This window comes from Oncorhynchus mykiss, chromosome 11 (genome assembly GCF_057628025.1).
Source record: "Oncorhynchus mykiss isolate SJ-2025 chromosome 11, ASM5762802v1, whole genome shotgun sequence".
NCBI classification, from domain to species: Eukaryota; Metazoa; Chordata; class Actinopteri; order Salmoniformes; family Salmonidae; genus Oncorhynchus; species Oncorhynchus mykiss.
The window spans coordinates 13,966,043-13,992,719 of record NC_143032.1 but is presented as its reverse complement, the minus strand read 5'-3'; the positions used below and the strand labels follow the sequence as shown (position 1 = coordinate 13,992,719).

Here is a 26,677-nt window from a genome sequence, read left to right as displayed (position 1 = left end):
CATTTCTAACCCTTTGTGCAGGCGGTGGTAGGGCTGCAGATGCGAGCTCTGGAGTTGTTCAGTGGGGCCGTGAGGAGGGCGGATGAGGAAGTCCAGTCCTACACTCAGGAGTGTTTAGACACCAGCGGCATCGTCGAGGCCTACATGGCTCTGGCCAACTTCTGTGACCAAAGATTGCGTGAAGAGGAGCAAAGCAGTAACAGTGAGTCCCTCCAGCACCTCTGACTTTAGCCCTAGTTTCCTGGAAAGATGAGTGTATCACTATGTACGATTTGGTCCCTGGTTAGATGTAATTGTTACGCTGAGTTTTTTTAAGCACCAGACAGTACCAGTTGTCATTGTATAATGTCTTAGTAGATTCCAGCTGAGATAGGACTGACATTTAGTTAGGGAAACCAACTATTACAGACACAGTAATGTACCCTTATTGCTGTTTAGGCAGTGACTAATCATCTAATCACTACTAACGTGTCTATCTGGATGTTGTCTTGTAGTTAGTGATTTCCCTGAGCTGGCCACCCTGCCTGTTCACGTGGTAGAGAGCATGCTCAAAGCCCTGAAGCTGAACTCAGAAGAGGCCCGGCTCAGGTTCCCCCGTCTCCTGCAGATCATCGAGCTCTACCCTGCTGAGACTCTGGACCTCATGGCCAAAGAGGTAGGGAGCCTACCAGGGTCCGGGTCCATTCCATTTCCATAAGAAAGCTTTTCCTCAAAATACTATAGCTTTGTTTAGAATTAGCAGCCCAAAGTTTCCATGTTGTGGTTGACAGATGGTGACGGTGCCCTGCTGGCTGTTGATTGGCTGGATCAGTCAGATGATGGCCTTGTTGGACAAGCCCGAGGCTGTGGCGGTGCAGCATATGATTGGTCAGATTGCAGAGTGCTACCCCCAGGCGCTGGTCTACCCCTACATGATCAGCAGTGAGAGCTACCACTTTGAGGACTCGGCCAGTGGACACAAACACCAGGAGTTTGTCAACAGGTACTGTGCTGCTTCTACCCTGGCAGTCTACTCAGCTCGCCAAAAGACCATGGACGCTGAATTTTGAATCATACTATCACATAGTAACAAATTGTGTTACTAGAGATGGATCCAGTATCAAGCAATGCTGAACAGTTCAGTGTTCACTACAGTGTATTTTATTACGCTTTATGTTACAGTCCACTATTTACCTGTATGGAATTTATTCAAAAATGACATCTGCTCATAATCTAGCCTATTCCTTTGGGATTCATTGAAACAAGCACCACTAGGAATAATTGGTATTTTATACTAACTGTATAATAACTGCTACGGGTGATGTGTGTGTTGGACAGGCTCAAGTCCCTATTGGATAAAGGCGGTGCTGTGCGGGACTTTGTTGATGCCCTCCAGCAGCTAACAAACCCTGAGATGCTTTTCAAGGTGGTTGATGATTACAACATTGAAACAAGTGAACCATTTTCTTATTGCGGTCATCAGTGGTTGTTGATTCTTCTCAGTTCATTTTGAGGTGTAGATTCTGATAACATTTTCATGTGATTGTCACAGGATTGGTGGGACGATGTAAAAACTGAATGTGAGAAAACGAGTTTCGATAAGAAGAGGATGAGGAACATGTATGAAGAAATGTATTCTTCCCTCTGCGATCAGAAGTCACAAGGCCTTGGCGCATTCCGCCAGAAGTTTATACAGGTTGGCATCTTCACATATCATAAAAACACTTCTCATATACAGTGCATTCGGAAATAATTCAGACCCCTTTACTTTTTCCACATTTTGTTATGTTACAGCCTTATTCTAATTATTATATATTTTTATTCTCATCAACCTACATAGATATACCCCATAGAAATGTTTCAAAATGTATTATAAATATTTTTAAAAACAGATACCTCAGTATTCAGACCCTTTGCTATGAGACTCAAAATTGAGCTTGGGTGTATCCTGTTTCCATTGATCACCCTTGAGATGTTTCACAACTGTGGGAAGCATTGGAGTCAACATGGGCCAGCATCCCTGTAGAACACTTTCGACACCTTGTAAGAGTCCATGCCCTGACAAATTGAGGCTGTTCTGAGTGCAAAAGGGGGTGCAAATCAGTATTAGGAAGGTGTTCCTAATGTTTTGTATACTCAGCGTATATCATATATGTTATTATATTCCACTGAAATCACTCATTTCGGTGCATTCTAGAAATTTGCCAAGGAAGTGGAGAAGTGGTTGGGCCGTGGTGGTGCCAAGCTTTTTGAGAAGCGGAGAGACAAGGCCTTCCTGAGGCAGGTGGACACAGACCTGATCAGCTCCATGTGCAAGTCCCGGAAAGAGCCAGGGAACCTGAAGGAATACTCCCCCTGGCTGAGCGGCTTCAAAGCCGACTCACTCCGGAACGAGCTGGAAGTCCCAGGTCAGTAGGGATGCAACGTTTCTCATGTCAAGTTCTACGCAGGTGATGCCATTTTACTTTCCAGTCATCACTTTATGTATAATATATGATCACCAATAGTATGTGATTTATCTCCTCTTGTCTTTTAGGGCAATATAACAGCAGATCCAAACCTTTGCCAGAGTATCATGCAAAAATTACAGGATTTGATGAAAGGGTATGATCCAAAGCTGTTATTTCCACTTCCTGTTGTTCTCTTGACCATCACTTTAGCCTCTATTTCAATTGAATATGTTGCTGTTTGCAACCCTGAATGTTACTTCGGGGCATGGATATAATGGATATAATCTAGGGGAAATAGTAGTAGCACTTCATTTAACTTGTGTGTGTGTCTGCGTTCATCCGTCCCCAGGTAAAGGTGATGAACTCCATCCGGCGGCCCAAGCGTCTGATCGTGCGCGGGGACGACGAGCGGGAGTACCCATTTTTGGTGAAGGGCGGAGAGGACCTCCGTCAGGACCAGCGCATCGAACAGCTCTTCACCGTCATGAACATCATCCTGGCCCAGAATACCACCTGCGCCCACAGCAGCATGCAGCTCCGAACCTACCAGGTGGTGCCCATAACCACCAGGTAGCTTTTCATTTTATTTAAAGTGTTTTCCCGACCCAGTCCTCAGGGCCAAAATACTAAATCCATCACTAGCACAAGTGATTCCACTACAAATCATCATTGTGTAAATGTGGCAGTTTAAAATTAACAGCTGGTATTGTAGTGTCAGGGGGTCATGAAGTTATTTTCTGTTTACCAAGCAGACAGCTCCTGTACTTTTCAGTATGTTTTTGATGTATCCTTACAGAATTGGACTGATTGAGTGGATGGAGAATACCTGTACACTAAAAGACCTGCTGCTCCGCACCAGGACTGAGGAGGAGCAGCAGACTCTAACTAGGTACAGTAGTAGCAGATATGCCAAAAACATAGAATCTACAACTGATCTCACTGACGATCTAGACAAAACAAATGTATCCTTTTGTCTTTGTTCACTGTAGACCGAAAGAAGTCTATGAAAACTGGCTCACCAAAGTCACCAAGTCAGATGCTCGTCAAATACAAGGTATCGGACGCTATGCTGAGTCTTACAAGTAAGTCAACTGAACTGTGTGTTATACTTAAACATAATAAACTCACTGACCCTGTTATTATGCATTTATCTAGTAAATATGTATCCTGGGTGTTGTGCTGTAATAAATCCTATTTATGCCTTTTTTTTTAATAACCGTTCCAGATAATTTTCCATTTAAATGTATTTATGCCATCTATCACAGGATGGCAAATCGCAATGAAACAGTTAATAATTTCATGAAGATGGAACAGCTTGTACCGGGCGATCTGCTGAGGTGGGTTTCTAATTTCTATAATGACCTACTTTGTGTATAGATGCAGCTATCAAGTCGTTACCTTTAGTAAACAAACCTTTCCTTCCTCATTTTCTTGAAGAAATCCCTGATCTGACATGGCCGGATTGGTGAAAGCTGTTTGTGATAGAACGGTTTACACCTATCAATTTGTTTTTGATCAGTGCTTACTTTAAGAAAGAAAGGGATGAAGGATGTTTTATTAACAGGGCCCAAAGCATTGATCCTATCAAATATCATTAGAGCACACTGAAGTGGAGCAGTCTTCAGTCCAATACCGAGGGACAATCCATGTCATGAAGTTTCTGTACGCGTAATAGCAGATTAATCCAGCGTGTGCCGGCCATACATTCTTCTGCAAATTCAAAAAGGGCTGTTGTCAATCTTTTTTCCAGGAGAGCGTTTGTCCGGATGAGCACCACCCCCGAAGCCTTCCTCTCTCTGCGCTCCCACTTCACTAGCTCCCATGCTTTGCTCTGTATCAGCCAATGGCTCCTGGGCATCGGCGACCGTCACCTCTCCAACTTCATGATCAACATGGAGACCGGTGGTATGATCGGAATCGACTTTGGCCACGCCTTTGGTTCTGCCACACAGGTGGGCACCCCTGACGTTTTTTTTTGAGGGCAGGGATAGTGTTGAGCAGTGTTTATTAATTCTGCCACATTTGTGTCTTTGTACTACACACGTGATTTAAACCATCAAAGCAATTTATGAGTTGATCATTTGAATCAACTGTACAGTGGTAGGACAAAATAAATATTTTCACCCATTTGGGCTTCCAGGATTAAGACTAACTGGTGTAGTGGATAGTGCGGCCTCGTGAGTTGAAAGTGCAAGCAGCTATTTATTACATTGGGTATATAAGCGTAGTTTCTTTTTGAATGATATTTGTACAAGTTCACATCTCTACCCCTAAGAAAATCTGGATAAATATTTTTTTCTTGCACAGTTCCTCCCCGTGCCAGAGCTGATGCCATTCCGCTTGACGAGGCAGTTTGTGAATCTGATGCAACCTATGAAACAGTCGGGCCTGATCCAGAGTGTGATGGTGCATTCGTTGAGAGCCTACAGGGCCAACCCTGAGCTGCTGCTCAACACCATGGATGTGTTTGTCAAGGAGCCATCTCTGGACTGGAAGGTAGTAGTGCACGAGGTCTAGAGTACTTTAATACGATGTGTGTACATTATGACAATGTTACTAACTGGTTTTCACTAACCCTCAGAACTTTGAGCTGAAACAGCTGAAGAAGGGAGGCACTTGGACTGAGAGCGTCAACATAAAAGAAATTAACTGGTACCCTCTACAGAAAGTCAACTTTGCCAGAAGAAAACTAGAAGGAGCAAACCCTGCCACCATAACCAGGTAGGCAATATTTCCTCAGTGGATAACTTTAATTTATTTTTTTGTGTCCAGGGAGTTTTGAATTGGGTTTTCACAAAGTCAGGGTGTTAACTTGTGTATATGTCTTAAGAGCTCGATTCAATCATATCCGCATTGCAGTATCTCTGTTTTGACCATGGTGAAGAGATCAGCGCAAAGTAAATGAGAACTTTGACCGGGATTCAGATTAACGACAATTATTTCCCTTTAAAGGCAATTTCCCCGACCTTTACGGAGATAAATTTGCTGTGAACTCCACGGATGTTGGCTAAAGCAGAAATCCCTGATCAGTTAATCGCAGTGCACTAGTAATTTATTAGCGCTTGTTTGAATCCCGGCCTTAGTAAACATTTCTATGGTAGGATGGCTGAATCTGGCCCTTAGTCTCTCTTGTTTGTTTTTAGTGAGGAGCTGAAGCTGGGCTTTGAGAAGGACTCTGCTTTCAAGGCCATGCAGTCTGTGGCATTGGGAAATGAGGAGCATAATGTGCGTGCCCGGCTGGGGCCCGACAGCCTGTCGGTAGAGAGCCAGGTGGACTGTCTTTTGGACCAGGCCATGGACCCCAACATTCTGGGGAGGGTCTGGGTGGGCTGGGAGCCCTGGATCTGAAATGCACACATCTCTCCCAATGAGGCCCCTCCGAGACACAACTTAACTATGTTTGAATACTTTAAAAACACACCCTTCCTTGAAGTAATCGCTGATTCAACAAAAATGTTTTGCATGTCAGCAATCAAGTTTAATATCACTTTCTAAATACATAAATACAGCCGGTATGACGCCTGTTGTGTCATACGAAGCAAAAAGGCATGAAACCCGGCTGTACTGCTGTATTTTGAAAGTTATATATCTTAAACGTAATTGCTGACATTTTGGGACTACATCAACAATGGAATAATGAAACAAATACCAAATTATAATTTTAGGGTGGAATTTTCCTTTAAGGAGCAGAGATTTCTTCAAGGGAACGAGGAAGCATGCGTTCCTATAGTATTCAAACAGGACCAATGGACTGTTGCCCACGATATAGTGATGTTGTTCCTTATAGATTATGAAGTTAGTACATGAAGCCCTGTCTTCAGTCTTTTTATGATTGTTTAAAAAAAATGCTTAAATGAATTCTAACACTCAAATTAGACACTTCATTGTTTAACTGTCTTTTTGTTTGTTTGGAAGGCACTGCATGGCGAATCATTGAATAAAACAGCAGTCCTTCGCTGTGCATTTGCAAGGTTGTCGTCATTATAGCTCAGCCAAAAGATAAGACGTGTCCATGTTTATTGATCACAGACAACCATAGAAAGAGTTAGGTCAACACATAATGGGGGTCCATAAGTTAGTACGTTTTCCCATGACAGTTTGTAGATGCATTTTCCAGTTCATGGTCCTGTGCTACTGAACATTTACTGTCATAACAGTACAGTAATTTGACACAAACACTGGAAAAATGACATGGTGTATTCAGTAAGGTGAAATGTTGCAGATAACTATAGTCGTAACATGATTTCACGTTTCTATACATGAATCATAACTGCTATACAAAGCATATCTATCGGAACGTTTTGTTACCCTTCACCACCTTGAACCCCAGCTAAATGTAGTATGGTCTATGGTGGGTTCAGGCAGATTAGTCTGGTCAGTCTCAAGTCAGAGAATCTGTACAATAAGGGAAGATATTGTTATCCCAGATTATATCAAATTAATCAATGGCTAGTAGTTATTAAATACTCTTTAAAACCCATGTAACATATCCTTAGTTTAAATAGCAAGTTCTCTGTTTAATTTGTCAAACCATTGTCCTTTAGCAACGGTACATCCTGGTAGTTGTTTCTTGAACCCCAATGCTTCCTCTAACCATTACAAAGTCAACATTGTTTTTAAAAAAAAAATGAAATATAGATTTAAGGACACTTGTCATGAGTTGATTCACAGTCTATTTGTACTGGCAACGGTGGTTTTACTCAAGTGCATTTCATTATGTGGAATATGAAGTTATTGTATTGGTGGTTATTACTTGCATATTAATTCAGCATTACAAGAAGCACACACACGCATAAATTAGTTAAATGCTATCGCTTGGATCGCAAACTTTCATGAATAACCTCATTACTTCTATTGAAAGGCTTTGGGTTAAAGCAAATAGTAACGGAGTTGAGGGAATGTCCCTAAAGAGTACAAACAGATATAATGACGAGTTAACACACAAACACATCCCTGTTACATAGACAACTGTAATGATTACCAGGGTTGGACTTCGGAGAGCTGGATTGACAAGTTAGGCAGCCACCTTCGACTGCCTTTGGTTTTCTGGTTTAACAAGAAAGCTTAACGTTGAGTGTGGGTTATTGAGGGTATATAGTCATTTATATACTATGCCCAATTCATGTGTTATCCTTCTCAAAGAACTTGAATGTGCAGAGTTGTTTCATCTGGCCAACTTCTGCTATATGAAATAACCCCCAAAATCATTTCTGGATGTGCATAGCATTTGAGTACAAAACATTTTGTTAAAGGGTTTGGCTATATTTTAGGCCTCCAACCTTTAATAAACTGCACGAGTTTCTTCACTTGGAGTTTGCTTAACTTGAAGTCCTCCGTCAGAATCTCCTCCGTAAGCTGCAGAAGTAGATTCCCATCGATTTTCTCTGTCACGAACGAAGACACAATGTCACCGGAAATGCCGATGAACCGTAACGATTTGGACACCTCTTCGACGGAAAGTCCAGAGAGGTTGGTGGGTGGTTGCCATTGTCCTCCGGGCACTGGCAGGGAGGGGGAGGACAGTGGCGGTAGGGGGGGATAGGAGATGGAGAATATTTCTGTCGTTGTGAACTGGTCGTGTTGTTGGCTGACCAGGCACTTTAGAGTGTCCGGTGCCGTATCTTCGACAGAATCTTTACATGTCTCGTTTGATTTGGGCGTCCTCGGTGGCAAGATGGGGCACGATAGGCTTTGTTTAGTGTTGCATTCGTCTATCATATTGTCTCTGTACATTTCCAGGGTGTAGCTCAACGACTTGGTGCAAAACTGATTAGTGTATGAGGCTTTGTGGGATTTAAAGGGGATGGCGCTACCGCCCTTCTGCTCTTTTCTATCAAAGTCCAAAAGGCATGGCGACTTGGGTGTGCCAGAGGGTCTTTTTCTGGGATAGCTGTAGTAACTTCGACAGGGGATGGGCAGAAACTCCTCCATGCTTTGAGAATCCCCTCCACAGAAGTCGTTGGGCCACGATAGTCTAGAAGGGCAGGAGAGTACGCCGTCGAGAGGTGGGCTCACGTGGGATGCTGTCAGGCACTCCTTGTTGCCCTTGACCCAGTTACAGGGGTAACATACGTGGTTCTGCTCGTCTGCCTCGGTCACTTCATTCTCTCCTCCACTGCTGCGAGCAAAACAAAAATACCAAAGTTAGTGGAAGAACTAGGTACAAGTTGAGTCTAAACACTGCTAAAATATTCTGAAATAATGTCACATAGGGCTAAATGTAGCCCAACACTCCAGACCATTGGGAGGGAAACAAGGGCTATTAACTAGTCAGCAATGTGTAAGGAAGTGTGTACATAAGTTGTTTTTTTTATGGTAATTTCAATGTATCATCTAGGATCAGAATAAAATCCGTAGACCGTGCAAGACCAAATCCTAAATTGAGTGGTGTGTGTGTGTGAAACAATCATTGAAGTCAAAAGGTATGCGCAAATGATGAGGCTACACATTGGGATTTTACATGCTGTGTAGGCCTGAGGAATAATAGGAGAGAGTGGGGCTTGGAGAGCGCGTTTCCGTCTGCCGAGCCTTATCTACAGCCGGCGTTGGGGTGGACATCATCTGCTTGGAACTTCGGGGGGGAATGGGAGGGGCGTTCAAATGACGGCATTCTACCTTCACCTGGAGAGGAAGGTGAAGGTAAATCAGAAAGCCTCAAACCACTCCAAAACAGCCAGTGAAAACAAGCAATGAACAACTGCTAGGTAATTTGGGAGATGGTTTGTTTTTAGCTGTGAGAGGATGTTTACACTAGTAACGAATATTAAATTGTTACAATGTAATGTCTCAAACACTGGGCCTACATCTGATCATAAGCCAATTATATCAGTAACATCAATATTTTCTCCAATTTGCTTGGTAGTAATACTGGAATATTAGTTGTTAAATGTAGCCATGATGATAGAACTCATGTGTACTCACAGCTTCAGACTTTGGTGGGACTGGGGGCGGAGCTAGACAGATTTCAGAGCTGACCATTGGACCCATATGAGAGGAGGAGGCGGGGTATGATATGACAGCCATGGAGGTGGCGATGGTGTTGCTGGTGCTTCTTGGATCCTCGCCGCCTACACTGTGCCCTCCTCTTCCCCGACTTGATCTCAAGTGGTCCAGCCACAGCTCCTCGTAGGGAACATCCGACTTGCTCATGTCCTCCAGCAGCTCAGGGAAGAGGTACTCTGTGTCAACTGAATCAGCCAGCACGCCCTCGGATGGCAGGAGCACCCAGTCTCCGCACAGCGTCATGCAGCCCTGCAGGTTGACCTCGCTGTTGCTGTGCAGGTTGTTGCCATAGACACACACCGAGAGCCGGTGGAATGACTGGGTAAGCTCGTCACGGGCGTACGTGAGAGAGCTGGGCATGTGCGAGGGGCAGCCGTTGCTGCTACCACCACTACTCTTCTTGGGGCTCCTCCCATCAACGTCATTCCAGTCGGTCCTGACATCACGCACAGCACGGGAATAGTCGTCAATGTCAAACTGCTCCTGGCAGTAGGTGAACCAGCGGTGCACCATGGTGTCCAGCCACAGCTCGTTCTGAAGCAACCCTTCAGGGATGATGAACTTGGGCATGGAGGCCATGTGGAGCGGGAAGTGGACGGGGATGATCTTGTTACTGCGCAGCACGCAGCCCACCACCACCGTCTTGGTCTGGATGTTGACCAACTTGTAGCGGTGACTCTCGCGGATCAGGTGGACGTCATGCTGGTTGCGCGGTGGGCTGCCAGGCACGCTGACGTTGACGGGCAGCCGGGTCTTCTCCACGATGTTGCGGATGGTGTGCTCCCCCTCCTGCATCTGAAGCTCTAGGGGGCTGCAGGTGCTGAAGCGACCCTTACACTGGAAGGGCAGGCTGACACTCTCGTTGGTCCGGTGGTTCATGCAGATGAGGCAGGGCATCTTGCTACGGCTCGCGATCTTGCTGATGGAGTTGAGCTTGCCGATTTTCTTGAAGATGGTGTTGAAGCGAGACTTCTCCTTGGACGCCTTGGCGTACAGGATCTCTGCCTGGCCCATGAGGGTGAGCTCATCACCGGTGCTTAGTGTGATGTTGTACACCTCCGTGTCCTCGTTGCATTCGCCCGAAGCCATCTGTGAGACGAGGACGTGTTGGATTGTAGTCTCATAGCCTAAAGATCACATAACTATAACCCCTAAACACTCCAATTGACCTCCTTATGACAATGTCACATCTGTAGATTTTGGAAATGTACATAACTTACAAGTCACTAAGGCTAAAATCAACTTATAATTAACTATCAACCAATAGCAACTGACCTTCACATTGAACGTAATTTCCTCCATGACATACACCCGTTCGGGAAATGCTTTGGCCACCTCCTCCACACTGTTGAAGTACTGCACCGGCTCCTTGACATCTCTGTCCTGCTCCAGCAGCTTAAACTGACCTACAGGAAGGGGTGGAGAGAATCAGACAGGATAGCCTGGCTGCATGTTACCTTTGTTTATGTTACTGGATAGGATAGGCCCTTTTAGTTTAGTCTGTGCATCAAAAGGAAATATCTCTGAAATATTTCAGTCAACACACAACAAAGACCCTTTGGGAACATTGCTATCTGAATAACCCTGGTTCCCAGCAGTAGCCTCAGCCTGCACCAGGCCAAGCTTTCATTGCAACCTCAATGTTCCAGTTATGTACAGTGTTTCCGTGAATCAGTTTTACAGTCTGACTAAGTACACTTCCCATATGCTGTGAGGCGAGAGCATTGATCATATGTCAGTCTGAGGTCCCATCGGCCAGATCAGTTGGATTGGCGCAGCAGAGAGTCAGTGATGTAAAAAGGGTACCGTCTGTGTAATCATTGATTCAAGCCTGAGAGGCTTTTAAGATTAGTGAAATGGGACTGTGCCTGTTCTAAACCCTGAGCAAACAGTACAATGTGCATGTTGCATATTTGATTCTAGCACAGGATTTAAAATGTACTGGTTGTACAAATCAATGTATTTTTCCTTGATTAACTTCAATGGCTTTAGAAAGGCATTAAAGCATTTTAACAATAAAAAAATGCTGCTTTTTTACCTTTATTTTACTAGGCAAGTCAGTTAAGAACAAATTCTTATTTATAGAAAGACAGATTTGTACCTTGTCAGCTCGGGGGTTTGAACTTGCAACCTTCCGGTTACTAGTCCAAATGCTCTAACCACTAGGCTAATGCTCTAACCATCTTTTAGCAAAGATCTGTCTAATCAGTCCACGTGAAGTGTGATGTAAAATAGGTTGCTTAAATGATATGCTAGACTGTGGCAAGGGAGAGTCATAATGAATGTTGTAATGGTTGAGTGGGTTTAGTTTACTGATTAATATTACTTGAAGGCATTCACATACATCTGAATAAACATTGCCATGTGAACCACTGACAAAGTAGATTTAAAAATGGAACAGTGATTTAACGAACCTTCATAATGTACCGGGATCTCTATTTTGGGCCCAATGACATAATGGCCTTCCTCCAGACTGTGTGCAGTGATTGTAGTCCATTGACGACAGGAATGAATCAAGAGGTAGTCATTGTCTCGTAAGACGTCCACCAACTCACCTGGAGAAGAGAGACACTTTCATTCAAATTACACATGTAGCAAACATCAGTCAAAAAAATGAGGCACAATTTCACAGATGGATTTGAATACAGTAATATCAATCATTTAAAATGTATAACTAGTTATCAGTCCCTCATGAATGGTATATTTTACATGATTAACGTTAGCGTATCACCTCGTTTAATGTAGACTAAGCATTAATCTAGACTTATAACTGTAGGCTAAAATGAAAATAGCCATTTAAAACTATGTAGCTAAAGCTTTAAATAGAACTGTAGATATGGCTATCATCATGGCCTAAACCAAATTACATTTGCTCTATTGTTTAGCTACGTTTTTGTTGGTAGCCCACTCGGACTGCATTTCACAGTATCTTTTCTGTATGCATACATGCATTGTACCAAGCAACCTAAGGAGGGCATGCGACAGAAAAAAACTATTACAATGCATTCCTCTTTCAAATACAAATATAGCGTTATGTTTATTTATTTAACTAGGAAAGTCAGTTAAGAACAAATTATTATTTACAATGATGGCCTACCCCGGCTAAACCCTAACGACACTGGGCCAATTGTACGCTGCCCTATCGGACTCCCAATCACGGCCGGTTGTGATACAGCCTGGAATCGAACCAGGGTCAGTATGACGCCTCTAGCACTGAGATGCAGTGCCGGGAACTTAACAATCAAGCAATGAATATAAGCTAGCTACAAGCGTTTATACATTTCTATATTTTCAAATTGTATTAAAAGGGTAGATAAGCTTTTGCAACTTTGTTGACTAACGTTAGCTACGTTGTCAACAATGACAGTAGATAACTGTTAGTTAAATTGGCTAGCAACCATTAACTAGCTAACATTAGATGGCTATGCATCTTAGCTAGCTAACCTAGATAGTTAGGTTCGAGGCTAGCTAACTTAATTGGCGTATTGCCATTTTAAACATCGTATTAACTCGTTAACCCTTATTAATAACATAAATTGCTCAAAATTTACCTACCACTGTCCAACTTCACAATTTGCGGCAATCTATAAACACTGACAAGTCGATCTAAGGGTAAAGACGTCGTGCTCCATGATACATCTTTCAAATTGTTGTACAGCATTGATCCAAGGTCCATGTTAGCTTGTAAACAGACGACATGCGTAGCATGAACGCACCACTTCCCGGCGTTGCTGCTAGCTTTGCATTGTTTTCAGTCATGTAACCTACACCTTTCTTTTGGTTCGGTTTTGTTTATTTTGAGGTTAGCTAGCTATTTTTTTCCTGAATTGTCGCACAGCCATGTTAGATCCGTAATAGCTAGTATGCTAGTTGCACCTAAATTGACAGGAAATGCTGTGTATTGAAACCATAGATATCTGCACATGCCAGACGCCTACTTCTCAAACTATTCCCTTGTCTGGGTCGTCACTAGTTACCACAGCCATAAACCCCGCCTATTTCTAAAATGTTACACTGCTAACCTTATGCCTAACCCTAACCTTAAAGACAAAAAAGCAAATTTTTGTTTTCATTCGTTTGTACGATATAGCCGGTTTTTACTATGGCCTGCCAGTCAGATGTTGAATTCACCAAGGCCAAGCTTGAGATTCAACACAAACTGGGGAATCCAAGGGAGTATATCATGAATTAATTCAGGTCTTTATTTTACTTTGTGCCCTACTCGAACAACTATCAGGCTGACAAATATGTTACGCATATAACTTATATAAACGCATATATTGTGCTTTAAAGGTTATATGCATATTATTTATCCACACGAGAAATAAACTAGTTAAATTACTTAAAAGTGGGAGCTGAAGAAGATCGGTGCCTGCAAGGTGGGGGGATCAAAACAGCCAATATCCTTCTTGAGAGTCCACTTTCAACCTTATATGCCTAGGCTACTCCAGCACCATTCATGCATACATTTGTAATGCTATACTTGTAGGAGAATGTGACCTGTTGGTCAATGTTATTAAACCATGCTTGTTTTTTTAGAGAAGGTCACACAGACCCTGTCGTTTTCCACACTGTCCTTCTGTATCTAGAGATACAGTACTTTATATCTATCAAGCTATGAGCATATAGGTGGCGTACTTGATCTTGTGGATAGCCTTTCTCTTGGTCCAAGTCAGAGATAAGTCTTAGCAAAACCAGCTGTTGCCTCTTTGAAAGGAACATGAACAGCGTTTTCTCAGATCAATACTCTGTCCGTAAATGTTTTATTTATTAATTTCACCTTTATTTAACCAGGTAGGCAAGTTGAGAACAAGTTCTCATTTACAATTGCGACCTGGCCAAGATAAAGCAAAGCAGTTCGACACATACAACGACACAGAGTTACACATGGAGTAAAACAAACATACAGTCAATAATACAGTATAAACAAGTTACGATGTGAGCAAATGAGGTGAGATAAGGGAGGTAAAGGCAAAAAAAAAAGGCCATGGTGGCAAAGTAAATACAATATAGCAAGTAAAACATTGGAATGGTAGATTTGCAGTCGAAGAATGTGCAAAGTAGAAATAAAAATAATGGGGTGCAAAGGAGCAACATAAATAAATAAAATAAATACAGTAGGGAAACGGGTAGTTGTGTGGGCTAAATTATAGGTGGGCTATGTACAGGTGCAGTAATCTGTGAGCTGCTCTGACAATTGGTGCTTAAAGCAAGTGAGTGAGATAAGTGTTTCCAGTTTCAGAGATTTTTGTAGTTCGTTCCAGTCATTGGCAGCAGAGAACTGGAAGGAGAGGCGGCCAAAGAAATAATTGGTTTTGGGGGTGACCAGAGATATATGCTGCTGGAGCGCGTGCTACAGGTGGGTGACGCTATAGCAGGGTCTTGTAGATGACATGGGTTTGGCGACGAGTATGAAGCGAGGGCCAGCCAACGAGAGCGTACAGGTCGCAATGGTGTGTAGTATATGGGGCTTTGGTGACAAAACGGATTGCACTGTGATAGACTGCATCCAATTTGTTGAGTAGGGTATTGGAGGCTATTTTGTAAATGACATCGCCGAAGTCGAGGATTGGTAGGATGGTCCGTTTTACAAGGGTATGTTTGGCAGCACGAGTGAAGGATGCTTTGTTGCGAAATAGGAAGCCAATTCTAGATTTAACTTTGGATTGGAGATGTTTGATGTGGGTCTGGAATGAGAGTTTACAGTCTAACCAGACACCTAGGTATTTGTAGTTGAAATAGCTCAAGAAGACTGCATATGGAACGCCGTTTTGGGTCTTAAAGCACGTGGTCAAAACGCGACATGTGTTATGCTACGTGTGTAAAGTAAACAGGTGCAGGCGCTAAATTAACGCCTACACTAATTAAATAAGCGCGTGCAAATGTGCTTGCAGGCTGTTCAACATGTGCTAAATAAAGCAGCAGAGAAGACCTGATTCATCAATTAATTTAGGTGATTATCACCTGGTTGGCATGCCGAAACACTGACCTACAACAGCACCGACTATCTTAATTCCAGTGTGCGTGAGATATTTCTCTGTGTATGATGAAGTGCAGTGCAAGTTACTTGACTTTTATGAAGACAGTGATGAAACTGCAAATGGCATACATCAAACTGATGAACTGGATATTAGACACATCACAGCCTATGCAGTAGATAATGCCAATGTCAACTTTGAAAAACACCGTTTACCAGTTATTGAGCAGTGCCAATGTAACAGTATAATTTTAAACCATCCCCTCGCGCGAACCAGGGACCTTCTGCACACATCAACAGTCACCCTCGAAGCGTCGTTACCCATCGCTCCACAAAAACCGCGGCCCTTGCAGAGCAAGGGGAACTACTACTTCAAGGTCTCAGAGCAAGTGACGTCACTGATTGAAACGCTGTTTAGCGCCCACGCTAACTAAGCTAGCCGTTTCACATCCGTTACACTCACCCCCCTTTTGACCTTCCTCCTTTTTCCGCAGCAACCAGTAATCCGGGTCAACAGCATCAATGTAACAGTATAATTTTAGACCGTCCCCTCGCCCATACCCGGGCGCGAACTAGGGACCTTCTGCACACATCAACAGTCACCCTCGAAGCATCGTTACCCATCGCTCCACAAAAGCCGCGGCCCTTGCAGAGCTACTACTTCAAGGTCTCAGAGCAAGTGACGTCACTGATTGAAACGCTATTTAGCGCCCACGCTAACTAAGCTAGCCGTTTCACATCCGTTACACCAACAATCGCATTCTGAAAGCTAATTGCCCAGCTCACATAGCTCGTTAATACCGAGGTAAAGACAGTTTCAAGTTTGATATTCGCGCTTTCAAACTATTTGAGCCACAGACAAATAGGTGTCATTATGTTGGAAAAATTGCACAGGTCTTATTTTCACAATTTGGAAGTTAATTCGCTTTCCAACGCGAAAAAACGTGGAAATGTGAGCAGCATCAAGTTTAATTAGTTAGGGAGCGTAAACAAAGTACAAACTTTTTTTTACAATTGAATTTCAATAGCTCCTTGGTCATGTGACCTAATCGTCTCAAACAAGGTTCAGAATGTCTACTGACTACCCTTCTATATTGCACACCCTTTAGTTTGTCCATTTTCATCTCACTCGATTTTACATGAATTTTTCCAAATTTGACATTTCTATAAGCTCTTCAAACAAGGTGCAGAACGTACACTGACTTCCCTTCTATATTGCACACTCTTGTTTGTGTACTGTAAAATCATGCAGTGTAATGTACATTTTTCATAGTTATACATTTCAATAGCTCCTTGGTCATGTCAATTACACACCCAAGAAGCTATATTGTTGTACGTTAATAATAATTTGACAATTAGGGTTTCAGTCCAGTGTTTACCCTTTTTCTTTCATATTTATCTATAATAATTGGTAGTTCTATGTACTTCCCTGTTTTTTTTAAATTTTGCAACAGTATTTAACAGTACACAATAGGAGAGAGACAGATAATATCTCCTTTCATCGTTAATATCAACAATAAAGGGCAAAATACGAGAGTCATGTTATTAATTGTCCAAAGCAGGGATGGAGAGTGAGCTAGTAAGGTAGGCTGCAGTGGGTTTGCTGGTCAATACATATACTGAACATGTAACCACAGTAATGATGGCCAGTAAATCAATGAATACAAATGTAATATTGACAAATTAAACACATTTTAGACCTTGAATCTTTTCCAACATGTCAACAGACACTTTACTTCAAGTAATTACGGAACATTTCAGTGTTAACTTTCTCTTTATCCCTGGTTGATGTACATTTCAGAGCCTCTTCAGTGTGGATGGGGTATAGCATACATTTTCTACAACAAAGACAGCACTTCCAGTTTCTGTTCTTTACTCTGTATAACTCTTTCATCTTCATTCCCAGGCACAGCACATGGAACCACCATTGGCATGCAAAACATTCAATCTAAAACAAAGCATAATACCCTATAAATAATATCAATGCAGTATGACAAATTAGCCATCCATTGTGTTAAATCATGAATTGTCTTACATGCCGTCACTGTTGTCAAAAGATTATAAACATGTTAAATAAAGTTACTAACCCAGTCAGTCTTTGGGCCACATCCAGGTTATTTATCAGTGGCACACATGAAGCAGTTGTTGGCTTTGTTGAACTCTGAAATCATGGGCATGAACTGAACATATGGCTGACCCACACAACTACATAAAAATAAAGAATTACATTTACTTTTAATTAAACGTCATTACATACCAGACATTTTTAGTATATCCTCAGCCATTTATTTTTGCAGTTGGTCCATGTATTTTTGTGAAGGTTCTATATCAATTTGGGAGGGGATGTTGGGGAAGTTCTGTGCAACTCCCTTGGCCATCTACACCACAAAATAAAATGGAGTTTTTGACCCATTCATTATTGAAAATGTAACTATCAAACCTGCATTACAAAGACCCTGCAACTGAAGGTGTCCTGCTGCATGGTGTGAGTTATTTCCCCTCCTTTCCACTTTATGTCCACCCAGTCGTCTTTTCCATGGCAGGATCTTCTCATTTTGAAGTATTCTCTTTTTTTATGTAAATCTAATGGAATTCTGATTTAGTTATAGGCAAATGAATACACAGGCCACATTTGTTTGCTGTTTTCCTTATCACTATAATCTAATAGAGGTAATTTCCTTTATGCCCCATTCTACACACACACTTACACACACACACAGCTTAAATTATATTTTACATACACACTAGAGGTCTACCGATTAATCGGAATGGCTGATTAATTGGAGCCGATTTCAAGTTTTCATAACAATCGGAAATCGGTATTTTTGGACATCGATTTGGCCGATTTAAAATAAATAAATAAACGTAAGTACTTTTTTTTACACGTTTATTTAATCTTTTTAGGCAAGTCAGTTAAGAACACATTCTTATTTTCAATGAGGGCCTAGGAACGTTGGGTTAACTGCCTTGTTCAGGGGCAGAATGACAGATTTTTTACCTTGTCAGCTCAGGGATTCAATCTTGCAACCTTACAGTTCACTAGTCCAACGCTCTAACCACCTGATTACATTGCACTCCATGAGGAGCCTGCCTATTACGCGAATGCAGTAAGCCAAGGTAAGTTGCTAGCTAGCATTAAACTTAAAAAAACAATCAATTAATCATAATCACTAGTTAACTACGCATGGTTGATGATATTAGTAGTTTATCTAGCGTGTCCAGCGTTGCATTTAATCGATGCGGTGCGTATTCGTGAAAAAGGACTGTCGTTGCTCCAATGTGTGCCTAACCATAAACATCAATGCCTTTCTTAATCAATACACAGAAGTATATATTTTTAAACCTGCATATTTAGCTAAAAGAAATCCAGATTAGCAGGCAATATTAACCAGGTGAAATTGTGTCTCTTCTCTTGCATTCATTGCACGCAGTCAGTGTATATGCAACAGTTTGGGCTGCCTAATTTGCCAGAATCTTACGTAATTATGACATAACATTGAAGGTTGTGCAATGTAACAGGAATATTTAGACTTATGGATGCCACCCGTTAGATAAAATACGGAACGGTTCCGTATTTCACTGAAAGAATAAACGTCTTGTTTTCGAGATGATAGTTTCCGGATTCGACCATATTAATGACCTAAGGCTCGTATTTCTGTATGTTAGTATGTTATAACTAAGTCTATGATTTGATAGAGCAGTCTGAGCGGTGGTAGGCACCAGCAGTCTCGTAAGCATTCATTCAAACAGCACTTTCGTGCGTTTTGCCAGCAGCTCTTCGCTGTGCTGTTTATGACTTCAAGCCTATCAACTCCCGAGATTAGGCTGGTGTAACCGATGTGAAATGGCTAGCTAGTTAGCGGGGTGCGCGCTAATAGAGTTTCAAACGTCACTCGCTCTGAGACTTGGAGTGGTTTTTCCCCTTGCTCTGCATGGGTAATGCTGCCTCGAGGGTGGCTGTTGTCGATGTGTTCCTGGTTCGAGCCCAGGTAGGAGCGAGGAGAGGGATGGAAGCTATACTGTTATACTGGCAATACTAAAGTGCCTATAAGAACATCCAATAGTCAAAGGTTAATGAAATACAAATGGTATAGAGAGAAATGGTCCTATAATTCCTATAATAACTACAACCTAAAACTTATTACCTGGGAATATTGAAGACTCATGTTAAAAGGAACCACCAGCTTTCTTTCATATGTTCTCATGTTCTGAGCAAGGAACTTAAATGTTAGCTTTCTTACATGGCACATATTGCACTTTTACTTTCTCCAACACTTTGTTTTTGCATTATTTAAACCAAATTGAACATGTTTCATTATTTAAAGACTAAATTGATTTTATTGATGTATTATATTAAGTTAAAATAAGTGTTCATTCAGTATTGTTGTAATTGTCATTATTACAAATAAATACAAATCGGCCAATTTAATCGGTATCGGCTCTTTTTGGTCCTCCAATTATCGGTATCGGCGTTGAAAAATCATAATCAGTCGACCTCTCATACACACAGCCTAAATTATAGGCACTGAACCATTTACAGGCAATAATAAAAGTAGCATATAGGATCTGTCATGTATTGTCATGTTGTGTCCTGTTCCTGTTCTTTCTCTTCACCCTGTCTCCCTCTGCTGGTCGTATTAGGTTACCTTTTCTTCCCCTCTTTCCCCCAGCTGTTCCTTGTCTTCTCTAACTACCTCGTTCACCCCTTTTCCCACCTGTTCCCTTTTTCCCTCTGATTAGGTCCCTATATCTCTCTCTGTTTCTGCTTCTGTCTTTGTCGGATTCTCGTTTGTGTTACTCATGCCTGAACCAGACTATCGTCGTGTTTGCTGCAACCTTGTCCTGTCCTGTCGGAATCTGCCTGTTCAGCTAACCTTGTCCTGTCCTGTCGGAATCTGCCTGTCCATCTGAGCCTACGTGTGTTTCGTCATTAAAGAAACTCTGTTTTGTTAATTCGCTTTTGGGTCCTCATTCACGCACCTGACAGAAGAATCTGACCAAGAATGGACCCAGCGACTTCGGATCCTCTCCACTCAGCCGTCGAGATCCAGGGAGCGATGCTAGGCAGACACGAGCAGGAATTGTCTGCTGCTCGACATGCCGTTGAGACCCTGGCCACCCAAGTCTCCAACCTCACAGAACAGGTTCACCATCTCCGCCTCGATCCACCGGCCACTTCCAGGGCTTTCGAATCTCCGGAGCCCAGAATCAATAACCCGCCGTGTTACTCTGGGGAGCCCACTGAATGCCGCTCGTTCCTCACCCAGTGTGATATTGTGTTTTCTCTCCAGCCCAACACTTACTCCAGGAGCACTGCTCGTGTCGCCTACGTCATATCTCTCCTTACTGGACGGGCTCGTGAGTGGGGCACGGCAATCTGGGAGGCAAGGGCTGAGTGTACTAACCAGTATCAGGACTTTAAGGAGGAGATGATACGGGTTTTTGATCGATCTGTTTTTGGGGAGGAGGCTTCCAGGGTCCTGTCTTCCCTATGTCAAGGTAATCGATCCTTAACAGACTACTCTATTGAGTTTCGCACTCTTGCTGCCTCCAGTGGCTGGAACGAGCCGGCTTTGCTCGCTCGTTTTCTGGAGGGTCTCCGCGCAGAGGTAAAGGATGAGATTCTCTCCCGGGAGGTTCCTTCCAGCGTGGATTCCTTGATTGAACTCGCTATTCGCATTGAGCGACGGGTTGATCTTCGTCACCGAGCTCGTGGAAAGGAGCTCGCGTTCTCCGTTGCCCCCCTCTCCGCATCACTACCATCTTCCTCTGCCGGCTCGGGTGCTGAGCCTATGCAGCTGGGAGGTATCCGCATCTCGACTAAGGAGAGGGAACGGAGAATCACCAACCGCCTCTGTCTCTATTGCGGTTCTGCTGGTCATTTTGTCACTTCATGTCCAGTAAAAGCCAGAGCTCATCAGTAAGCGGAGGGCTACTGGTGAGCGCTACTACTCCTGTCTCTCCTTCAAGATCCTGCACTACCTTGTCGGTCCATCTACGCTGGACCGGTTCGTCAGCTTCCTGCAGTGCCTTAATAGACTCTGGGGCGGAGGGCTGTTTTATGGACGAGACCTGGGCTCGGGAACATGACATTCCTCTCAGACAGTTAAGGGAGTCTACGGCCTTGTTCGCCCTGGATGGTAGTCCTCTCCCCAGGATTCAGCGTGAGACGCTACCTTTAACCCTCACTGTCTCTGGTAATCATAGCGAAACCATTTCTTTTTTAATTTTTCGTTCACCTTTTACACCTGTTGTTTTGGGCCATCCCTGGCTAGTTTGTCATAATCCTTATATTAATTGGTCTAGTAATTCTATCCTCTCCTGGAACGTCTCTTGTCATGTGAAATGTTTAATGTCTGCTGTCCCTCCTGTTTCCTCTGTCTCTTCTTCACAGGAGGAGCCTGGTGATTTGACAGGGGTGCCGGAGGAATATCACGATCTGCGCACGGTGTTCAGTCGGTCCAGGGCCACCTCTCTTCCTCCACACCGGTCGTATGATTGTAGTATTGATCTCCTTCCGGGAACCACTCCCCCCCGGGGTAGACTATACTCTCTGTCGGCTCCCGAACGTAGGGCTCTCGAAGATTATTTGTCTGTAGCTCTTGCCGCCGGTACCATAGTCCCCTCCTCCTCTCCCGCCGGAGCGGGGTTTTTTTTTGTTAAGAAGAAGGACGGGTCCCTGCGCCCCTGCATAGATTATCGAGGGCTGAATGACATAACAGTGAAGAATCGTTATCCGCTTCCTCTTATGTCTTCAGCCTTCGAGATCCTGCAGGGAGCCAGGTTTTTCACTAAGTTGGACCTTCGTAACGCTTACCATCTCGTGCGCATCAGGGAGGGGGACGAGTGGAAGACGGCGTTTAACACTCCGTTAGGGCACTTTGAATACCGGGTTCTTCCTTTCGGCCTCGCTAACGCTCCAGCTGTCTTTCAGGCATTAGTCAATGATGTCCTGAGAGACATGCTGAACATCTTTGTTTTCGTTTACCTTGACGATATCCTGATTTTTTCACCGTCACTCCAGATTCATGTTCAGCACGTTCGACGTGTCCTCCAGCGCCTTTTAGAGAATTGTCTTTTTGTGAAGGCTGAGAAGTGCACTTTTCATGCCTCCTCCGTCACATTTCTCGGTTCTGTTATTTCCGCTGAAGGCATTAAGATGGATCCCGCTAAGGTCCAAGCTGTCATTGATTGGCCCGTCCCTAAGTCACGCGTCGAGCTGCAGCGCTTTCTCGGCTTCGCGAACTTCTATCGTCGTTTCATCCGTAATTTCGGTCAGGTGGCAGCTCCTCTCACAGCCCTTACTTCTGTCAAGACGTGCTTTAAGTGGTCCGTTTCCGCCCAGGGAGCTTTTGATCTCCTCAAGAATCGTTTTACATCCGCACCTATCCTTGTTACACCTGACGTCTCTAGACAGTTCGTTGTCGAGGTTGACGCGTCAGAGGTGGGCGTGGGAGCCATTCTTTCTCAGCGCTCCCTCTCTGACGACAAGGTCCATCCTTGCGCGTATTTTTCTCATCGCCTGTCGCCGTCGGAACGTAACTATGATGTGGGAAACCGCGAACTGCTCGCCATCCGCTTAGCCCTAGGCGAATGGCGACAGTGGTTGGAGGGGGCGACCGTTCCTTTTGTCGTTTGGACTGACCATAGGAACCTTGAGTACATCCGTTCTGCCAAACGACTTAATGCGCGTCAGGCGCGCTGGGCGCTGTTTTTCGCTCGTTTCGAGTTCGTGATTTCTTATCGTCCGGGCTCTAAGAACACCAAGCCTGATGCTTTATCTCGTCTCTTCAGTTCTTCAGTAGCCTCCACTGACCCTGAGGGGATTCTCCCTGAGGGGCGTGTTGTCGGGTTGACTGTCTGGGGAATTGAGAGGCAGGTAAAGCAAGCACTCACTCACACTCCGTCGCCGCGCGCTTGTCCTAGGAACCTTCTTTTCGTTCCCGTTCCTACTCGTCTGGCCGTTCTTCAGTGGGCTCACTCTGCCAAGTTAGCCGGCCACCCTGGCGTTCGGGGTACGCTTGCTTCCATTCGCCAGCGTTTTTGGTGGCCCACCCGGGAGCATGACACGCGTCGTTTCGTGGCTGCTTGTTCGGTCTGCGCGCAGACTAAGTCCGGTAACTCCCCTCCTGCCGGCCGTCTCAGGCCGCTTCCCATTCCCTCTCGACCGTGGTCTCACATCGCCTTAGATTTTGTCACCGGACTGCCTTCGTCAGCGGGGAAGACTGTTATTCTTACGGTTGTCGATAGGTTCTCTAAGGCGGCTCATTTTATTCCCCTTGCTAAGCTTCCTTCTGCTAAAGAGACGGCACAAATCATCATCGAGAATGTTTTCAGAATTCATGGCCTTCCGTCAGACGTCGTTTCGGACAGAGGTCCGCAATTCACGTCTCAATTTTGGAGGGAGTTTTGCCGTTTGATTGGGGCTTCCGTCAGTCTCTCTTCCGGCTTTCACCCCCAGTCTAACGGTCAAGCAGAACGGGCCAATCAGACTATTGGTCGCATCTTACGCAGTCTTTCTTTTCGCAACCCTGCGTCTTGGTCAGAACAGCTCCCCTGGGCAGAATACGCCCACAACTCGCTTCCTTCGTCTGCGACCGGGCTATCTCCTTTTCAGAGTAGCCTCGGGTACCAGCCTCCGCTGTTCTCATCTCAGTTCGCCGAGTCCAGCGTCCCCTCCGCTCAGGCTTTTGTCCAACGTTGCGAGCGCACCTGGAAGAGGGTCAGGTCTGCACTTTGCCGTTATAGGGCGCAGACTGTGAGAGCTGCTAATAAGCGTAGAACTAAGAGTCCTAGATATTGTCGCGGTCAGAGAGTTTGGCTCTCCACTCAGAACCTTCCCCTTAAGACAGCTTCTCGCAAGTTGACCCCGCGGTTCATTGGTCCGTTCCGTATTTCTCAGATCATTAATCCTGTCGCAGTGCGACTTCTTCTTCCGCGATATCTTCGTCGCGTCCACCCGGTCTTCCATGTCTCCTGTGTTAAGCCCGTTCTTCGCGCCCCCGATCGTCTCCCCCCCCCCCCCCCCCATCCTTGTCGAGGGCGCACCTATCTACAGGGTCCGTAAGATTTTGGACATGCGTCCTCGGGCCGTGGTCACCAGTACCTAGTGGATTGGGAGGGGTACGGTCCTGAGGAGAGGAGTTGGGTTCCCTCTCGGGACGTGCTGGACCGTTCGCTGATCGATGATTTCCTCCGTTGCCGCCAGGTTTCCTCCTCGAGTGCGCCAGGAGGCGCTCGGTGAGTGGGGGGGTACTGTCATGTATTGTCATGTTGTGTCCTGTTCCTGTTCTTTCTCTTCACCCTGTCTCCCTCTGCTGGTCGTATTAGGTTACCTTTTCTTCCCCTCTTTCCCCCAGCTGTTCCTTGTCTTCTCTAACTACCTCGTTCACCCCTTTTCCCACCTGTTCCCTTTTTCCCTCTGATTAGGTCCCTATATCTCTCTCTGTTTCTGCTTCTGTCTTTGTCGGATTCTCGTTTGTGTTACTCATGCCTGAACCAGACTATCGTCGTGTTTGCTGCAACCTTGTCCTGTCCTGTCGGAATCTGCCTGTTCAGCTAACCTTGTCCTGTCCTGTCGGAATCTGCCTGTCCATCTGAGCCTACGTGTGTTTTGTCATTAAAGAAACTCTGTTTTGTTAATTCGCTTTTGGGTCCTCATTCACGCACCTGACAGGATCTAACCCTATCAGAGTGAATAAATGTAGGTTATTTAAATATTGACAGTTTTTCATCAGTACGTCCTTAAAGAAAGTAATATCACAGACGACAGTGCAGATGTTTACGAGGAAGTCCAAAAGTTCACAATGAAGATGCTTCAGCGGAAACAGGACAGCTTTTTTTTGGATACCAGACCAAGCAGCTGATGGACAAACAATTGTCATCACAAAGGTCCAAGCAGCAACGGGACTTTGAGGGTCTATGACACTGTCATTACATACATTGACAAGTGGTTTGATTTCTCACCAGAAAATGTAATGGTGAAACAGACCAGCTTCTATGAGTATCTCTCCTTCACTGACCTGGAGCAGGTGGTGGTTGCCCTCAAAATGAATTTTTTTTGTGCTAGCCGGAAGGAAATACAGACAGGATACCACAAAATCCACCAGTGAGAAGTGGGTGGCAGTTTTTCAAAACCTAGGGAAAGCCAACTTGATCAACATGTTCAGGATTGTCTCATTTGTCCTCAGTGTGCCAGGCTCAAATGCCTTTGTAGAGAGGATTTTCTCTGATGACCACTAAATGGTCAGACTCAAACAGATGCAGCACAGAAGCTCTGTGACAGAGCTGATCAAAAATGAACTCTAGATATCTGTGAACTGTAACTTGTCATGTAAGGACTTCTCTCTGGCTATGCAAAAGGACTGCTTGAATCAGTCGAGCAGCAAAAAATATCCATGGAAAAAGTAGATTTGGTGAGTGACTCATGCCACCTTTTGTCCCTTATTTGGTAGTAATAGATTTGTTTAGGGCCCAAAGGAGTTTTACATGGACATCAAACTTAAGAGCTGCCAACTCTCACGCATTGGCCGTGAGACACACGTGTGGTCCAAGCACACCAAGACAGTTGTGAAGAGAGCACGACAAAAGGTTTTACAGTTGCATCACTGCCTGGTTTGGCAACTGCCCGGCCTCCGACCGCAAGGCACTACAGAGTGTAGTGCGTACTGCCCAGTACATCACTGGGGTCAAGCTTCCTGCCATCCAGAACCTCTATACCAGGCAGTGTCAGAGGAAGGCCCTACAAATTGTCAGACTCCAGCCACCCTAGTCATAGACTGGTACTGCTTGCCATGCGCCAAGTCTAGGTCAAAGAGGCTTGGCTACCCAGAGTATATCAAATGGCTACCCAGAGTATTTGCACCCCCCATACTGGTACCCCCTTTTATATAGCCCCGCTATTGTTATTTAGTGCTGCTTTTTAATTATTCGTTTTTCTTATCTATTACCTTTTTTTAAACTGCATTGTTGGTTAAGGGCTTGTAAGTAAGCATTTCACTGTAAGGTTTTATTCGGCGCACCTGTTGTATTCGGCGCATGTGGCAAATACAATTTGATTTGACCCTATTCTCACGCTCACACTCCTTACGTCGTATATCTCACGCATTGAAAAGTACTGCTTTTATTTTATTTTTTATCCATTGTATAGTGCGTTAACTTTTCAACCTTGCTTCAAATAGTTTTGAAATCGGAAACTGCAATTTAACATCAAGCGGAACCTCTTGCCACAGGACTGTGAACCGCGGCACATTGAAGGATATGATTGGTT

The 26,677-nt window shown here is 44.2% G+C and overlaps 2 protein-coding genes across 12 annotated transcripts in view; one reads left to right on the top strand and one right to left on the bottom strand.

The window, feature by feature from the left end:
- Window positions 1–6,390, top strand: part of prkdc (protein kinase, DNA-activated, catalytic subunit) — a 43,123-nt gene extending 36,733 nt beyond the window's left edge. The window contains exons 72-86 of the mRNA XM_021620207.3: window positions 22–202; window positions 495–655; window positions 771–982; window positions 1,318–1,405; window positions 1,532–1,675; window positions 2,177–2,387; window positions 2,516–2,583; window positions 2,779–2,999; window positions 3,226–3,318; window positions 3,419–3,511; window positions 3,695–3,766; window positions 4,180–4,381; window positions 4,737–4,925; window positions 5,011–5,150; window positions 5,573–6,390. Of these exons, the coding sequence (XP_021475882.3) occupies window positions 22–202; window positions 495–655; window positions 771–982; window positions 1,318–1,405; window positions 1,532–1,675; window positions 2,177–2,387; window positions 2,516–2,583; window positions 2,779–2,999; window positions 3,226–3,318; window positions 3,419–3,511; window positions 3,695–3,766; window positions 4,180–4,381; window positions 4,737–4,925; window positions 5,011–5,150; window positions 5,573–5,777 (2,280 nt within the window). The 3' untranslated portion in view covers window positions 5,778–6,390. The remainder of the gene's footprint in view (window positions 1–21; window positions 203–494; window positions 656–770; window positions 983–1,317; window positions 1,406–1,531; window positions 1,676–2,176; window positions 2,388–2,515; window positions 2,584–2,778; window positions 3,000–3,225; window positions 3,319–3,418; window positions 3,512–3,694; window positions 3,767–4,179; window positions 4,382–4,736; window positions 4,926–5,010; window positions 5,151–5,572) is intronic.
- A 39-nt stretch (window positions 6,391–6,429) lies between these two features.
- On the bottom strand, window positions 6,430–13,585 carry LOC110535301 (GRB2-associated and regulator of MAPK protein 1). 11 transcript variants are annotated; one of them, XM_021620210.3, is made up of 6 exons: window positions 12,987–13,585; window positions 11,846–11,986; window positions 10,707–10,837; window positions 9,351–10,520; window positions 8,890–9,050; window positions 6,430–8,544 (listed from the first exon to the last, which is right to left on the bottom strand). In XM_021620210.3, exons 1-6 carry the CDS (start codon window positions 13,105–13,107, stop codon window positions 7,689–7,691), a joined length of 2,580 nt encoding a protein of 859 aa, XP_021475885.3. In that variant the 5' UTR covers window positions 13,108–13,585; the 3' UTR covers window positions 6,430–7,688. The 11 variants fall into 11 exon arrangements, with proteins under 11 accessions (XP_021475885.3, XP_021475883.3, XP_090045584.1 ...); XM_021620208.3 differs by having other exon boundaries at window positions 6,430–8,547; window positions 12,987–13,582; XM_090189458.1 differs by having other exon boundaries at window positions 12,983–13,563.
- Window positions 13,586–26,677: the final 13,092 nt, after the last annotated feature.